The sequence below is a fragment of the Typopeltis vanoorti genome, chromosome 4 (assembly GCF_054136105.1).
Source record: "Typopeltis vanoorti isolate ZY-2024b chromosome 4, IOZ_Tvanoo_1.0, whole genome shotgun sequence".
NCBI classification, from domain to species: Eukaryota; Metazoa; Arthropoda; class Arachnida; order Uropygi; family Thelyphonidae; genus Typopeltis; species Typopeltis vanoorti.
Window position 1 is genome coordinate 137,196,950 of NC_143552.1, and position 19,183 is coordinate 137,216,132.

The 19,183-nt window shown below is 35.7% G+C and overlaps 1 protein-coding gene across 10 annotated transcripts in view; it reads right to left on the minus strand.

The window, feature by feature from the left end:
* Nucleotides 1-19,183, minus strand: part of LOC150107702 (tropomyosin-like) — a 102,940-nt gene that overhangs the window by 45,987 nt on the left and 37,770 nt on the right. For all 10 annotated transcript variants that reach the window (XM_090392015.1, XM_090392019.1, XM_090392014.1 and 7 more), the window contains one exon: nucleotides 3,979-4,112. In XM_090392015.1, coding sequence (XP_090248141.1) covers nucleotides 3,979-4,112 — 134 coding nt within the window. The remainder of the gene's footprint in view (nucleotides 1-3,978; nucleotides 4,113-19,183) is intronic.

Sequence of the window (19,183 nt, forward strand, 5' to 3'; positions counted from 1 at the left end):
TAATTCCCATTTATACAGTGCTGCATTTGCTCATATGATGGTTTAAGCAACATGCCAATGCTGTGAATCAAACGATGTGCAGTCATCATAAATTCAGTTCATTTACGACGTTTGTTGCTTGCTACATCTGTGTTTTGGTGTTTTACTGGGAATTAGAAACTATTTTTATTATTTTATTGCTGTTAATAATGGCAGGTAAAATTCAAAGTAAGGGTGCTGTTGCTTCTGGTGAAAAGAAGATGCATAAACTTATCACATTACATGTCAAGATTAAATGTAGTGATGGTGTGTCAAACACTGAGATAAGCTGCAGGCTAAACTTACCTCAGCACTACTGTAGGTACAGTTTTTAAAAACAAAATAAAGTTCTAAGTGAAGTGAAAAGTGCTACATTAGTTAATACTACAGTTATCTATAAATGCGACTATCTTATTGCCAAAATGGGAAACCTTTAATGGTGTAGACTGATGATCAAACTGGCTGGTTGGCATGTTTCCTTAAGCGAAACTATTCAGAATAACTTGTTTGCGAAAATGATTCTAAATTTTTCGTATACATGACAATCATATATGACAGCTTAAAAACATTAAACCATTACATTTATTTATAAGTGGAGAAAAAAAGGGAGTAATTTGCTAAATGACTGTAGGCTGGAACTCAACATATGACCAAGGTATGCCTGACCCTTTGTACAACAATAAATGATCCCACACAAAGATGTACTTATCAATTTACAATGCCAGTTAAAAGAAAGCAAATTGTAGATCACCTAGAATAAACCTAAATACACAAACATGCAAAAACCAGTCATAGCAATACATTTGTCTCCTCTCAATTTTCACAGTAATGCAATTGAAGTATATGAATGAGGCTGTATCACTACAGAGACATCATATAGTCCTTTTCCACCTACATTCCTTGAAACATGTCAACCTTAAAATGACTATGCAATTTAGTGCTACTTTCCAAAAAAAAAAAACCTATTTGCTTAAGCAAACTAAAGGAAACAGAACAATATGGATGTCATTTTTGTAATCGGTACATTAATTGAGCTAAAATTATCCCCCTTTCTGTCTAATGACAGAAAGGGGGATAATTTTGCAGTTGTGCAGTGTAACATGGATCCATTATTTCAGGTCAGGGGTGATCGTGGCTTGCTCGCTGTGAACCTAACCATCTGCCAAAGCGAGCGAATTTACTGGCAATTCCATTTCTGTGTGTTGAACTTTTCGTAAACTGTTTCTTCGATTGTAACTACATTGATCCCATATTGAGGAGAGGCGGGGGGATAGAAAACAATGAAAGAGAACAATATATTTGATTATTAGTTACTATATTTGATTTACTAAAAGATGTAAAGAATAGCTAACATTAGAATGAGAAAGAACAGGTGTGAATAGAAATACTTTCAGTAGCATAAAATGGATTATGAATAATTTACATGATATATGTGTGCTTGTGTTATAAGTATCTAGGGTGGAGTGAAGAACAGATGATCCTATAAACTCTAGACTTTCATATTTGCATTTATGATGGGCATAATAAAAAAAAAAAAATAAAAACAATTATGAACAGATGGAAATTCTCGTAGACAGGCTTATACGTTGGTTATGCATTTCTAAATAACTTAGGGAATTGAAACAACGTAGATCTGAATATAAATTAAATAATATTTTAATAGATATTTCCGATATTTCGGCAATGTCACATTGCCATTTTCTAAAGGAACTTACAAAAAGGCAGGTGCACACAAAGCAATAACAATACGGTAACTAAGAATGAAGATTTGAAGCTATCGTTCTCCTAGAAGTCCTGATGGTGCCCCCTGGAGGGCTAAGTAGGCATTCTTGGCCGTTGGGCTGAAGGTCTGCTGATGTATGCCTCCCAAATTTGGGGCAGTCGCATACAACCAAATTTGTTGAGGTATGGAGAGTTTTTTTAGGGCAGAGGCTGATTCCATAAATAATCTTTCGAATTTATATTTGCTCCGGTGTATTATTGTTGCTTTCTTCCACCGTATTCTGTGGCGAGTATCCAGAGCATGGTCTGCAAGACCAGAATGGCTATACTTGTAAAACCGGATGTAGTCCTTGTGTTCAGAAATTCTGATATTCGCTGTCCTGCCTGTTTGGCCAAAGTACGACAGTTTACAACTGCAAGGGACCTGGTATACACCAGGTAGGTCTAGGGGAAGTGGTTGGTCTTTGGTAGAGCGGATAAGGGATGCCAATTTTCTGTAAGGCCTGTAACAGGAGGTGAGGTCATGTTTTTTTAGAATTTTGGTAATTTTTTCTGAGGTGCCTCGGATGTAGGGAATGGTGATGGATTTAGAATAATCTTTTTTGTGGAGGGGGGGCTGTGGTTTGTAGGTTTTAATATTTTTTGGATTTTTTTTGGGGGGGGGTAGCCATTGGCTGAGAAAGTGTTGAGGATGTGATTTAGTTCAGTGTTAAGGGCTATGTCGTTAGAACAGATTAGTTTAGCCCTGTTGTGTAGGAAGAAAGCAACAATAATACACCGGAGCAAATATAAATTTGAAAGATTATTTATGGAATCAGCCTCTGCCCTAAAAAACTCTCCAAACCTCAACAAATTTGGTTGTATGCGACTGCCCCAAATTTGGGAGGCATACATCAGCAGACCTTCAGCCCAACGGCCAAGAACGCCTACTTAGCCCTCCAGGGGGCGCCATCAGGACTTCTAGGAGAACGATAGCTTCAAATCTTCATTCTTAGTTACTGTATTGTTATTGCCTTGTGTGCACCTGCCTTTTTGTAAGTTCCTTTAGAAAATGGCAATGTGACATTGCCGAAATATCGGAAATATCTATTAAAATATTATTTAATTTATATTCGGATCTACGTTGTTTCAATTCCCTAAGTTATTTGGAAAGGAATAGATGGAAAGGGATGTGTTTGTGAAATATAAATCACTAACAACCATTATACTGCAGATGCAAGAAAAACAAGAAGTTTTATTGTATTGCTGAATAAGGTACAGAGACAATTGCAGTCTGTGTAATATATTTGTCAACAACTATTGCAATCAGAGAAAACTGGGATAAAAATGGCACTACCTAATAAAACATATCCTCGCCCACAGAAACTATGCTGCATAGACTCCAGCAAAACCATTTGTTGTATTGCCAAACATAGCATCAACTAAAAACAAATGTCCTAACATTTGTCCAAATTTTCAATTACATGAAATAAGTGTTTGTTCGATTGCATTTGAAATTTTCTATGTCATTAAGACACATCACAAATGTCAACTTCAAATAAAATTATATCATAAAAGTTGCAACAAACATGCTGCATAAACTTTGTGTCAGTGAGGTCCCGCACTAGTTCCGACCCGGGACGGCACACAAGAAAGCCACAATAAAATTCAACCGAAAGGGTTGCAACTAACACGCCATGAAAACTTTGCATGAAATCAGCCTGCCCACACGACACAGAAGTGGCACACAAACAGTAATGAGAAGTCCTGTTGGTATGATAAATGTGTGAAACACTTCCCAATTTGAACGTGTTAACATGATCAGTTCATGACCCATTGGATGCATGGTTTAGTCTGCTCCCCTTTCTCCAAAGTGTTCTATTTGATCTGTCTAGTAGAAATGTTCTACTAGACTGTAGAACATTTCTACAGTCTAGTAGAACATGTTATGGAGATACAACTCTAGACCATAACCTCTGTCACAAAATTGCCAGTTAGATGATGCACCCAGATACACAGCATTCCTCAGGCAACTGCCATACCTAACTCATCCAACCACCAATCAGAAAAATGGGACCAGCCTATAAACCAGATTTTTTTTTTTTTTTTTACTCTTTACCCAGTATTCTACTACTAACCCAAACCTTATTTTGACAAATAACATAAAAATTGTATTTATGTAATAAAACACTTGTAAAACAATTTCAATTTAAACTTATAGGTTAATATTTCTAATATTGACTTAAAATATATATTTACCGTTCACTCTCATCATTTGCTTGTGATGCTTCCTCTAGCTTCTGGGTTGCAATTTTGAGACGTTCTTCTGAGCGTTCCAAATCTTCTTCTATGAGTTGGATACGTCTGTTCAAAGCAGCAACTTCACCTTCTGCCTGTAATACAGAAAACAGTTCGCTTAGTGCTTATTTGCTTATGAAATTTCGGTGTTTGCTTTCTCTTTTGCACACACACACACACACACACACACACACACTATAGCAAGGTTAGTTCAACATGCTGTGCCTGCTAAGTAAAGCGTAAAAAAAGCTTTACTCCATTGATATAGCTTGGGTTCTATGCAAACTAAGGATAAAGCAAAACTGCAGTTTTTTTCTGAATGACTTAATAACACAGAGCAATTTACAAGTTTTTATGATTTGCTGCACTTATCAATATCAAACCTGTGAACAGACCAGCCCCCTTTTCCCTTTTGCATGTGGAAAGAATGAGTTATATTTATCAAAATTGTATTATAAAATTTTATTTCGTGTTATTACTAGTTGTCAAATTTTCAAAAGTCATACTGCACAAAAGAAATTTAATTTTTCAAGTTCATCTGCAAAATACACTCCACCTCAATGGTTTTGGAAGTCTTCAAACTACTACATCTTGAAGTAATACTCACATTTCACAAAATTGAGGAGCTCAAAGCATTCTATTAAAACAATTTAACTAGCCTCAAGTGATTTTTTTTTTCTAACCATGGAAACTACTCCCACCCCATCCTACAAAACTGAAAATTAAAATTTAAAATGGACAACAGAAAATGATCAAAAAAGCTCATTAATAATCATAACTAGTGCTCCATGTTATAAACATTAAGAAATGAAAAATTAATTTATTGAACTTACAAATATTTTGCTTTTACTAAAGTTTGTGCATGAGATATCTTCACGACTGGGGCTACTTCTACATCGAAGTCATTAGCACATGCTAATGATTTCATTTGCCTTAGCATGTGCAAACTTTGTTTGCTTACACTTGGATAAAGGAGGATGAAACCAAGAATATAATTTCTTGGCATTAATTTACAGTACAACCGAGTGAAAAAACATTCAACATCTATCCAGATCTCCAAATCCAGAGTATTTTAATAATAAGGTGCAACACCTTTTGACTACTTGTATATTGGAAATATACGATTTCTGTATTACTTCAACCTTGGTACCTCTTCAGGGTCTGGCTCCCACTGATGGCATTAATGTTCGTCACTGAGTTTGCTACCCTTCTTGGGAGCACAGAGTGATTCTATTTGGTGGGGGGGGGAGGGGTTTGCCTGTCGCTTGATGGAAATCTCTGAGTATCCTGTCTTGAAGTGATTCAGGCCAGGAGTAATGTGTTTAGCAGTGATTCTTCAGGATCACTCAGTGAGATTTAGAGTGATCTTGCAGATCACTAGGAGTTTTTGGAGAAGTATCCCTGCATTTAAACATACTTCAATAAAGGTCAAAACCAGTCTGGGTAGTGGCCCTTTCCAAAATGCACAGCATTATACATGTCCATAAGCACTGGCTCATTGCTACTCATGATGGCATTTTTATCTATGTATGAAAGTTAAGAGTGCATAGCACATCAGCGCTCATTTTAATTGGTCCAATGCAGTTAATTGTAGGATATCTTTGAATACTTAATTGTAACCAAATCTGCATCGATAGAGAACAATTGTTCGTTTTAAGATATATTAGAAAACAATGAAGGAAAATGCTATACAGAGGATGATCGGTTAATGAAAATAATCCATTCAAAGACTACGTTTGCTACCCAAATTGTTCGTTAACCGATCATCGATTTACCATAGATTTTTATGGGAATTTGATTAATTCGTTCTGGAGACCCAAAAAATAAATAAAAAATTATATAATTTCTTACTATGTTTATTTATAATAACAATACATACATACACAGTTTTGCATTTTCATCAGTCATGTTTTTTTTTCCGTTTGTGGGACGTTAAAGAATCTGTCCAATGTCAATTGCTTTTCTCTCTTTTTGAGGATTTTTTGGAAGTGATTAATAGCATTGTTGTTGTAGAGATCCCCAAGCCTATTGACCTCAACCTGGTTTGGGTGCCATTCTAACACCGTTGTTCTGACTTCCTCCCACTTCTTCAAAAGATGTTTAATAGCAGATGTCAACATTGGTCTTCTTTCGTCTTCCTCTTTTTCAGAAGAAAACACATCTCGCTGAGTTTCTTGGTGTTCTTCATTCAAGAGTTCTTCTGTCAGCAGATCATTTTCATGTTCCATTATGAGCTCTTCAATGTCATCTTCATTCATCTCCAATTCCAGATCTCTAGCAGTTGTCACAATTTCATCCATAATTTCAGTAACATCATCTCCATCTCCCTAAATGCAGGATAGACACAGCTTTCACCTGAATTCAACTGTCATTGAGTGACTTCTGACCACGCCTTTTGAATGAGCTGGATAGCTTCAAGAATATCAAATTTTTCTTTCCAAAACGTTTTTAATGTCATCGTTGAGGAGAACTAGCATACTTCAAAACACTGACGAAACAGCATGCGAGTGTACAATTTCTTGACACCCGCAATAACCTCCTGATCGATTGGCTGAATCAACGAAGTGGTATTTGGAGGCAGAAACTGAATTGTCAGCCAAGGAAAGTCTTCCAGCAAATTATCTTCAAGGTCTTTTGGGTGTCCTGGTGCATTGTCCAATAGCAACAGTGCTTTCAATGGAAATTCACTGGTCTGAAGGCTTACCTTGATGCTTGGAGCACAAACTTTAAACCGCCATTCTTTGAAAAGAACCTGCGTGACCCATGCCCTTTCATTCAATCTCCACATCACTGGCAGTCTTTCTTTAATTATGGAATTTTTGTTGAATGCTCTAGGGGTTCTCAGAGTGATAGACAAGAAGCGGTTGTAGCTTCATATCACCACTAGCATTAGCTCCCAAAAGTAACATTAATCGGTCTTTCATGGGTTTATGCCCAAGAATATTTTTCTCATCTTTCGTGATGTAGGTACGGTTCAGCATACGCTTCCAAAATAAACCAGTTTCATCACAATTGAAAATTTGTTGTGAACAATATCCTTTTTTTTTTAATGAATTCTTGAAATTTGAGACAGAACTTCTCAGCAGCTTCTTTATCTGCACTAACAGACTCACCGTGCATTACCACATGTTTAAAGTTTATTTTTCACTTGGTCAGACTATAATAAATTTAGTTTAATCCTTTATACAAGTGTGTGCAAACAAAGTTTGCACCTGAAAGTATCTTCAGGACTGGGTAAAGTGGTACAACACTCCTATCTCAGTATCTCCCATAATGCAAAACACATCTCCTTGCAGATATGTATAATGTTATGCATTAAGGGAAGGGCCACTACCCAGACTAGTTTCGACCTTTATTGAGGTCTCTTCAGTGGGAGCCAGGCCCAAGTGGAGATACCAAGGCAGAAGCAATAGAAATTCATCTCCTCCTATAGGAGCTGCCAAACAGTGTCAAACCAAGCAGCTCCTATAGGAGGAGATGAATTTCTATTGCTTCTGCCTTGGTATCTCCACTTGGGCCTGGCTCCCACTGAAGAGACCTCAATAAAGGTCGAAACTAGTCTGGGTAGTGGCCCTTCCCTTAATGCATAACATTATACATATCTGCAAGGAGATGTATTTTGCATTATGGGAGATACTGAAATAGGAGTGTTGGTAGCTTGCTCCACCTTTGCAAGGAGTCGCCCGTGTGTTGTACCACTTTACCCCAGTACTGAAGATACTTTCAGGCGCAAACTTTGTTTGCATACACTTGGATAAAGGATTAAACTAAATTTATTATACCACATGTTTAATGCCAGATCTCCTAAACTTTGCAAACCATCCAGTGGTAGCCTTGAATTCTATCTCATGTGACGAATAAGGAGTTTTTTCCTTCAGTTCTTCAAAAATTTCTCTAGCTTTCTCTTGAATGATAGTCATACTAGTTACATCTCTTTTCATTTCCCTTTCTTTTATCCAAACTAAAAGCAATCTCTCCATTTTTTCATGGATGGCACATCTTTGTTTCTCAGATGTGATTATCGTTACTCCTTTAGCTGCTCGAGTCTTCTTGATTATATCTTTCTTAGCTAAGATTGTGCCTACTGTAGACCTGTTCAAGCCATACTGTCAAGCAAAATCAGACATTTTCTGCCCACCTCTCTACCTTGATCTCTTGCTTGGTTTCTATGGTGAGCACAGTTCTTGACACTCCACTCTTTTCAGGCCCCATAATATTATCAGTTTTTTTTTTTTTAAATAAAAAGTTGGATCGTATGTTCTGCTCAATCAAGTTTCATCGTCTTATAGTTCTTTCTCATTAGTATTTAACTAGTTGTAGGCTGATATATCATTCGAACATAAAGAAAATTTGTATTATACTGCGCCACTATGTTCTGAATTACATGAGCAACTTTGATAAATCAACCATCAACTGTACCAGGTTATTATAAAGCTGATTTTTAGGCCGAGGTTCTCACTATTAAGCAAAGCTCCCGCTTTTGGTTCGAAATATTTAATGAGCGATTCAGTGAAAGAAAATCAGGCAAACTCTAGATTGATCTTAGATAAAGAAAACATTTAATACAGTGTCACATATAATTACATCATAACACAATCTTTTAACAGGGATATTACAATTAAACGAATATAAAACTCTCATTAAGATACTACTACACTACTCAGCTGAATTTAAAATTTATAATTAAAAACTATATTAACAGATCTTATTCTTCTTATTACAAAGAACTTCTATCACAACTCCACTCTGATCAAGGTTACATCTCAAAACATTTTAAACATCAAATCAGTTCAAGATATTCAGAAAGAATACAACTCGTGAACCATCAGACATTCATTTGTAATTCTCTAAGCTCAGTCAATCAAAATTAGTTCTTGTAAGTTCGAGATTCCTAAATTACAACAAATAGGCTTCTCAATATTCTTGTCAGTCAATGAACACTTAATTCAATAACACAGCATTTGTCACTTGAAGAGGGAAAAATCTTAGCACATCACACATTCAATCTTGACTCGCTGAATACAGCAACTAGGAATAAATTACTTTCGGCAGAATTAATTTTCGTTACTTCTCACTAAGTATAGTAAAGGTAATCTTACCAGGATATAGCTTCATCATATCATAAGGAGATCGAACAATATCTTTAAAGTCCTTGCTGACTTTTACTTTGTAGTAACACAAACTTAAAAGAATCTTCTATTTCCACGATTGATTTATAGACTCAGGAGAATATAACCTTTTTGCACTTGTTTAAATTATCTACCCATTTCTTCCTTTTCTTATACGTATTATCCTATCCTGCACTTTTCCTGCTAGGCGTTAGGAAGTTTTGGTAGAAATCCAACTCCGAAAAAGGTAAGTTAAAAGGACAAGCGATTCCCGGTTCTTTCTATTCCATTTTCGGCACGTCAAAATCCCCCTTCAGTCTCTAGCTACCATTCTCTATACTCCCCCACTCGTTTCTCCTTTTTCTGGTTAATTTCACAATAGGTTCCATCAATTTTGAGCACTCAGGAATGAATTTTCTGTAGAAATTTATCATTCCTAAGTACCTCCGAACCCGTCTTACAGATGCGGGGATTCTCGTCTTTAATATGGCAGTGACATCCTCTTGAGTGGGGACTATCCCAGCCTTTCTTCATGAAGAACCGACATTTTGATCATTTCAAAGAGAGTTGTGCCTTGTTCATCCTGTTTAGGACACCCAGTAGAATTTCTGGGTGTGTGTTTAAGTCTGGAGAGTAAATTAACAAGTCATCTTGGAAGCACATGACTCCCCCTCCCTAACATGTCCGAGAGATCAGAGTTCATTAGACACTAAAAACTCATGGCTGAGTTTCTGGCTCCCTGAGGAAGTCAACAGAGTTGATACTTTTGCCATCATGTGGTGAAGGCAAAGTATTTCCTGTCTTCCTGCCTAAGGGGAATCTGAAAATAGCCAGAGTTCAGGTCTAATTTTGAGAAGTATCGTGCTCCCTCTAGACCTATTAACAATTCTTCGTTGTTGCATAGAGGGAAATCAATGGGCTTGGTGACCTTGTTAACCTCATGTAAATCCAGTATAGATCGCAGACTTCCATTAGGTTTCTCCACCAATACAAAGGGGCTGTTCCATTGGGAATTTGATTTTTCAATGATGCCAGCCTTTTCATAGTCTGAAGTTTATCCAGGTATTTAAGGGGGGGGGGGGGGGAGTCTGATATTGTTTGACATACACAGGTGACTCTGTTATGATCTGGAGAGCATGTTCTACCTTGTTAGTGCAGGACAATGAACTAATATCCTCGGTAAAAATACTAGGATAATGCTGGAACATCAAATGAATAAACTCTCCAATCTCTATCTTATCTTGTTCAGACCTCGATGAGCTGATGGCATCGAGTAACAACTTCCCTTTTCTAACACTTAGTTCCTCTTCTGAATTTATTACTTCTATTTCTAGTGCTTTACGCGCTCTCCTTTCATTCCTTGTCTTAAATTTTGGTTGATACTTCTTTCCACATGATAGATATAGTTCTTGTGGTAAAATCACACATGAATTGGTGTTTCTCCAGGAAATCAAGACCCAAAATGATTTGGTCACTTATGTCAGCGACCTCCAGGAAAACAAGGAGATCATATGAGAAATCCACTGGAAAGCAGGGTATGGAGAGTCTTGCATTCACTCTCAAAATTGCTAACATCTCAATCTTAGTAATTCCAGTTATCTTCACGGGACTTTGTAACCAGGGGGTGTTATCAGAGAACTTATCAATGAACCCTTTTGCCAAGGATAAGGGAATGATGGATACATGAGCTCCAGTGTCGAGTAATATGTCACATGGGATTTCCTCAATTAATCCTCGTACAAGTGACAAGGGTAGTCGTCCCTTCACTTCTGCTGTTGCTACATATTTCATTTTGTAGGTATTGTGACTCAGTGAATCTGGCCCATTTCCTTTTTTCTGTGGGATATCTTGTAGAAGGGGATTTATTCCTTTACAATGATTAGCATATTTTATCACATCAGGATCTGTTGTCTGTTTTATATCTGACATAAGGGGTTTCCCTTCCCTTCTCTCTGTACCACTGGTGATCCTCTATCCTTGCTTTTTTATTCAGTAAGACTTTATTGCCGTTGAGGAGCTCTTGACAATCAGTATCTCTGTCATGAGAGTGTTCTAAATAGCACTTGAGAACTGAAGAGGAGGGGACTACAGCATTGCAGTCTTGCATTAATAATTGTCTCATGGAAGAAACCTGGGTCATTTCTTCTAATATCCTTTCTCTTCCCTGGCTAAATTATAACACCCTTCCAAGTGTTTAGCTCGCTTTTTGTAGATTACTTCCCTTAATTTGTCATGTAACCTCAATCTAAACTGTTGGAAGGTGATCCATTCCAGATGAGGTTTTTCCTCAGAGGAGGGTCTTATGGATTAAGCAATGGTCAACAATCTATTAAAGTAGTTACATTCTCCTTATCACCTTGCACACATGTGTAAAACTGCCTCAAAGTTTGGATGGGACCCTATTTATAGGAAAACTCTAAGATTAGCAATTCTTTGAATTTTGTGTAATCTAAGGTTTCTTTTAGAATTGGGGAGGAATGTAGGAATTTAAAAAAACGGAATTTAAAGGACCGCGAATCGCTTGGCAATTTAACTTACCTTTTTTCCGAGTTGGATTTTTACCAAAACTTCCTAACGCCTAGCCGTGAAATAGTGCTAGAAATAGGTTAATACGTATAAGAAAAAGAAATAGGTGGATAATTTAAACCAAGTGCATAAAGGTTATATTCTCCCGAGTCTATAAATCAGTCGCGGAAATGGAAGATTCTTTTAAGTTTGTGTTACTACAAAGTAAAAGTCAGCAAGGACTTTAAAATTTGTAGTTCGATCTCCTTAAGATGTGATGAAGCTATATCCTGGTAAGATTACCTTTACTATACTTAGTGAGAAGTAACGAAAATTAATTCCGCCAAGAGTAAATTATTCCTAGTTGCTGTATTCAGCGAGTCAAGATTGAATGTGTGATGTGCTAAGACTTTTCCCTCTTCAAGTGACAATTGCTATTTTATTGAATTACGTGTTCATTGACTGAACGAGAATATTGAGAAGCATATTTGTTGTAATTTAGGAATCTTGAACTTACAAGAACTAATTTTGATTAACTGAGCTTAGAGAATTACAAATAAATGTCTGATGGTTCGCGAGTTGTATTCTTTCTGAATATCTTGAACTGATTTGATATTTAAATATTTTGAGATGTAACCTTGATCAGAGTAAGGTTATGATAGAAGTTCTATGTAGTAAGAAGAATAAGATCTGTTAAATATAATCTTTAATTATAAAGTTTAAGCTCAGCTGAGTGGTATACTAGAATCTTAATGAGAGTTTTGTATTCGTTTAATTGTAATGTCCCTATTGGAATGCTGTGTTGTGATGTAATTTATGTGACACTGCATTAAATAATTTTGTTTGAATTGAATCTTGTATTTGTCTGATTGTTTCATTGCACCGCTCATTAAAATAATACGAATCTCAGCAGGAACCCTATGTAGTAAGAATAAAAACCTCGGCCTAAAATCAGCTTATGATAACCTAATAACAGTTGAAGGTTGATTTATCTAAATTGCTCTTACAATTCAGAATATGGAGTGGTACAGTATAATATAAATTTTCTTCATATTTGATTGATATACCAGCTTACAACTAGTTAAATACTAAAGAGAGAGAATTGTAAGTGATAAAATGTGATTGAGAAGAAGTTACAATCCAACACTACCTTGGCTATTATCTCTTGTTTGGTTTCTATGGCGAGCACAGTTCTTGACACACCACCCTTTTTAGGCCCCATAATATTATCAGTTTCTTTTTTTTTTTTAAATAAAAAGTTCAGAAAAGCACTTACAAAAATTTAGAAAACAGAAATCAACTAGCGCACAAAAAGGTTATGTATACAACTGTCAAAGTCTCATTCCAGAAACCGTTCATAGATGCCAGTAAAATACAGTTCTACAAATACTACACACAGCGTCGCTTCTTCTTGTGTTTGTTCTGTGAGGTGTTCGTTATCCGAACATAAAAATCTTTTGCGAACGTGTTCGTTGTCCGATTTGTTCGCAGTCTGAACTGTTTGTTAACCGATCACCCACTGTATTTGGTTGGCATATTTGAATTACTCAAAAGTGGAAGAGGAGGATGAGGCTTACCTGCTTCAACTACAATCTGCAAAAAGCTCTGGCAGAAAATAGGTTATTCAGTAGATTGTTAATACTGTTTCCCATTGTAAATATGGGCAAAAAAGTTATTTATAGCAAATTATATGTTAAAACTTGTGTATATATTGGTGTCCTAAACACGTCAGTTCACATTTCACAATCAAAACAGACGAAACTCAGAAAACAAACAACTCATGACAAATGCCAATGTCCAAATGGATTGATTGATACAATAAACAATCACAGCCACTGATTTCTGGGTACTATCTCAACACACACACACACCTTGCCTCATCTTCTGGATGGTTTAAAACCAATGGAACGCTAAGAATGACTTGCTACACCATCTGTACATCAGTTCAGAGATATCTGTATTTGTGATTGCACACCCAGGTTATTAACATGAGTGTGATGCAAGGTATACGCACCAAAAAAGTGAAGCATGAAGCATTAATATAATGTGTTTAATTTCAGGAATTACAAGAAGCCAGGATGTAATTAGAGGAGTCTTTAACAGGAATAAATGCAAAAATATAATATCATTGATATTGCAATTCCATGGGTGTGCACTGTACACCCTGAATATACAAAAATGCAGAATCTTTGGCACTAGGGTTTGGATGATGATTAAGAATTTTGTGGAGTGGGGAATCGAAACTCCTTTCTCAATGTTCTCAAGCTTTACTAGATTCTCTAGTTCATCTTAGAATGTGAATATGATAACCACTTTTCCTTCTTTAATGTTAAAATTTACAAACGAACTTAATTGTCAGAACCCATCTCTGTAAACACATAAGTTATCAGTAAAATTATTGACAGCCCAAAGTTAAACAGAAATCTTAGACAAATGTTTCACTTTGATAATTTGCTAAATGAAAAAAGCAGTGATGACAGCACAGTGATAAAAAAACACTGACCAGGCATGCAGTCAGGAATACATATCCATACTTGAAGTAGAAAATTCATCAAAGGCTTGAAATGTGGAAAGGCAGCACGAGTAGATGATATTCGACCAGAAATGCTGAAGCATGGTGGTATAAAAGTCTTACAGTGGCTGCACTGCATAGTTCAGAAAGCCTGGACAGAGGGACGAATTCCCGATGATTGGAGTAGAGCTCTTATAGTACCCATATATAAAAAGAGAAATAAAAATGAATGTGAGAATTACAGAGGTATTTTGCTACTGAGTGTTCCTGGCAAGATCTATGCAAGTATACTTGAGAAACGGTTGAGAAGAATTGTAGAAGAAAAGCTTGGTGAAGAACAAGCTGGATTCAGGCCAAATAGAGGCTGTCAGGATCAGATCTTTACTTTACGACAAATAGACGAGAAAGCATGGGAATATAACAAAGATCTGTATTTAAGTTTTGTCGATTTGGAAAAGGCATATGACAAAGTGCCAAGAGAGAAGCTCTTCAATATGCTACAGTTATATGGTGTCAATGGGGCATTATATCAAGCAATACTTAATCTTTATTTGAGTTGTAAGTCAGCAGTTAGAATTGAAGGAAGTACAGGAAGATGATTTAATCTTAAATCTGGTGTTAGACAAGGATGTACATTATCCCCTCTGTTATTCATTATCTATATGGATCACATTATGAAGGAAAGTAGTATTAAACATGATATCAAAATTGGAGATGTTAATATCAGCTCTTTGCTTTATGCGGACGATGTTATACTTCTAAATAAATTCGCTACAAGTCTGCAAGATTCTGACTAAACTGAATAACTGTTGTATACAGCTAATTTCTGAATAAATTTATATGGAATAAGAGAGAAATTAGTCAGAAATTAGCTGTATACAAGACAGTTGTACACTGAGAGCTGGGTCAGAAGTAAAACACTTGACCAAAGACTAGAGACCACAGATATGAGAGTCCCAAGAAAGATTAGAGGCTTGAACAGATGGCATCAATGGTAATATCATATTAAAAACAAGAATATTAGGAAAGAACTTGACATTGTCAGCATCCAGGAATGCGTTAGCAGAGCTAATCTCAGGTGGTATGGTCACTTAAACAGAATGGGTGAGGAAAGATTAGCAAAACAAGTGTTCTCTGCCAAGTTGGCAGGAAAAACGACCCTGAGAAGACCAAGATATAGGTGGATTGATATGTACAAAGTGCCTTAGACCAGTGCTTCCCAAGCTGTGGGCCATAGGTTTTGTGGAGGGGGCCGTGAAATAATGAAAACAAATTTAAAATGTTTTAAGACTAAGTAGATTTTTTTATTTTAAAAGAAACGTCTAACTTTTATTTATTTATTTTTTGTTATTTTTTTATATTTTAATGGAAAAATTCACACATTGGTGTTGGTTCACAAACTTTGCTTCCTGCGTATTTCAGCGCTTAATGAATATTAGTAAATATTGCTTATTCATATGTCTCATTTCAAAGCAGTAGTTAATTGTATTTACTTCGAATGCTCTCCAGGGAAGCTCCAAATCTTCCTGTCCCTTTCATCACACGTTCGTAATCAGGGACTGTTGATATTGACTTTATATACATATCAAAACTCGTTTTATATTATCACTGTCATCTGAGCTAGTTTTCTGTTACCAATAAAAGTTTCGCATATACTTCACACATGAAAAAAAAGCTTAAACAAGTTCATGTGGGGAGATAGTAACTCACTTGCAGTAGTAAACAGCACGCCCTCCCTAACAGACACTATACTGCAGAGGCAATAAAAACAAGTACTTTTATTATGCCAGTGAATAACGTGTGAGGAGTCTGTGTAATATATTTCTCAACAAATAGTGCAATTAGAGACAACTAGGATAAAAACACACTAATTAATGAATCGCATGTCCCTCATACAGAAACTATGCTGTATAGACTGAAACAAAACCATATGTTGCATGGGCAAACACAGTATCTAACTAAAAACTATTGTTATTAATGAGATGTGTGTGAGTTCGATTTCCCAAGGCAGCAATAAAATTCAACCGAACGTGTTAAAATTCGTAAAAGTGTTAAAACTAAGTAATATATATATATATATATAATGAATATTATGGTAGTTTCACATATGGAATTCGGTTGAAGAGAGTTAGCATTTCAACTCAATTGTCAGCTATGCTTTTATCTTTTGGTTGCGTGATCTTTTGTTAATACCGCACCAATCATATGCACGTTTTAATAGCCTGCCTTTGCTGTCTGTTTCACGTTAGGCTTAATTACTGTAAAGGGAGAAAAGTCACAAAAGAGAAAAATGTTCCTAGTCCGGAGATTCCCTTATTCAGGTAATATTCACTAATTTCATGTTATCAGTCTGTGGTGTGCCAGTATCGGTAAGTGGTGATATTATTTGATCTATTCTACGTCAAAAATTTAACCCTGAGATGGATAAGTGGCTGATAAAAAATAAAAATTCCCGCAAACAATCAGAAGAAGCAGAGACTCCAAAAAAGGACAGTATTTCATATTTTACCAGAACAGCCCCCCCCCATCGTCTTCAGAACCAAACGGTAAGAGGCAAAAAATGTAATATATGCATTTGATTTTTGCAATATTTGCAGTGTATGTTTTGTATTGAATATAAATACAATAAATATTATAATAATATCTCTCTCTATTACGATTTTCTTTCAAGGGGGGGGGGGCGTGAAATATTTTAATTTTTGCAAAGGGGGCCCTGACATCCAGAAGTTTGGGAAGCACTGCCTTAGATGACAGAAATATAAGATCTGATAATGTTGGAGTCTTGACAAGTAACAGATTGATTTGGAGGAAAATTGTAGATAGGAAGTTAGTAATGATGTAAATTTTTCATGTAGTACTATCACATCCTGTACACCCTTTGAGGGTACATGGCAGGAATTTGATGATGTTAAACAGATAAAACTTGAGATCTACTGACAGTCATAAGCAGTCACCATTCCTTTGCATTGCAAAGACAACTTACCGTATATTCCGGTATATAAGTCGACTTTTCAGCATTGAAAAAAAGTACTAAATTTTTTAGCTCAACTTATATGGCGGGTCAAAAATTGATTGCTTTCCAAGAAAAAACTAGTACGTATCATACCCTGTTAAATTTATTAGCAATATACAAAAAGGGTAAATAAGTAAAAATATTTCAACTTATATCAAATTTATTTACAGAAAAAATTATTTACATGTTATATAATTATTTATTTACAAAAGAAAATGGGTAGGTAACTACATAATTAAAATTTAATTTTCACTGTATGAAAAGTTCATTGTACTCTGATTCCGTAATTTCTTCCGGTATATCGTCATATAAATTGTATTCATTTTCCTCCATTAGATTTAGCATCAATTTCATCATCATTGTAAACAAATCATCTTCCGAGCCATCTAATTTGTTAGATATAGCACATTTTTTAAAAGATTTTATTGCTGTATCTGGTTTATTTCATTCTTTGCTTTTGCTACCCATTCACACATAGTTACCAAAGATGCATGTTGCATTTGTCCTTTTGTGTAACTTTTCTCTCCTTCTTTCATCCACACATTCCACTGTTTTCGTAAACTGTCTTTAAATGGCTTGTTTATACAAACATCCAACAGTTGCACTAGTGAAGTTAACCCACTTGAAATCACTGCCATATTGGTATTATTCTCTCTTAATAAAGATTTTGTGCTCTCCGTTAAATGGGATTTGACGGAGAGCACAACGTAAAAAATCCACACAAAAAGACTGTGGATTTTTTAATGCACCTTGTCACGTATTCCAAATATTTTTTATCCACAGCTTAACTCCTGCTTTGTCCATCCAACCATTCTCATGAACATGGACAAAAATGTTTCTTGGAATCATAGGTTTTAATTTAGTACCATCAGCCATACAAGCAAGTACAACTGTGAAACGGCTTATTTCATGTCCAGTTGTTTGTCAAGAAATAGTTTTACTTCCTTTTAATTCTACTGTTCTATTCCCGATTATGTCAAACATAACTGGAGTTTCATCCATATTTCCGATTTGAGACAATAAATAATTTTTTTGCGTTCTTTTTAGCAATTATAAATCTTTGAAAACTTAATAACTTATCCTCCAAATCCTTTGGCAGTTTCTGTGCAATTTTCGTTTTTAGTCGAAGCACTAAATTTTTTCTTTCCATAAACCGGCTACACCAACTCACTGTAGCTTTAAAGTTTTCGCTGTCCTTTTTATTTGCATTGCCCCACTTCAAAGCAAATAAACGAATATTATTTCTCGTTATAATGAGTCCGTTTTGGCGATTTTCTCGAACCCAATCCGCAACATTATTTTCCAGAATAGGCGACTTACAAATTCCTTTCCGTAATGCGCACTTATTTTTTGGCATTTTCATTATTAAAGTTTAATTTTTTCTCCAATCGCGAACTATTTTTCGTTTACTCCGAACTGACGTGCAAGAACACAGTATTTTCTTTTGAAAATTTAATCACTTTGCAATAAAACTCGCGTGATATTTCATTCTTTAAAAAGGAGCCATTGCACTTTAGTTCACTATTGGTCAACACGAAAAAGAAATATTTCGAGTCGACTTATACGACGAGTATACTATAAAAACTCAAATAAACTAAAAAAATTCCAATATCGACTTATACGCCGGAATATACGGTATATTATAAAATTAATTAAATTTTCTCAAAGTATCTTGGGCATCTTCAAAATGAAGAAATACATGCCCAGGCAAACAATAATTCATTCATATTGAAATCCTCTGTCAATCTTTTATTAAATGTCTACTTATGGAAAATACAACAAATAAGTTTATAATTTAAACCAATGAGGAGGGCTTAATGATTGCCACTCATTCGACTCAATATACGAAATATGCTATTTTTTGGAACTTGTAAAATGAACAGGTTTAGCTCTGGAGATGAGGGGGGGAGGATCGATAAAGAAAATGCATACCACTACAGGAAAGTTCTTTCTATAAATCCATTATCCTTCAAAGCCTATCAGAATATTTCAGAAAATTAAACATGAGTTGGGAAGCATGACGTATGG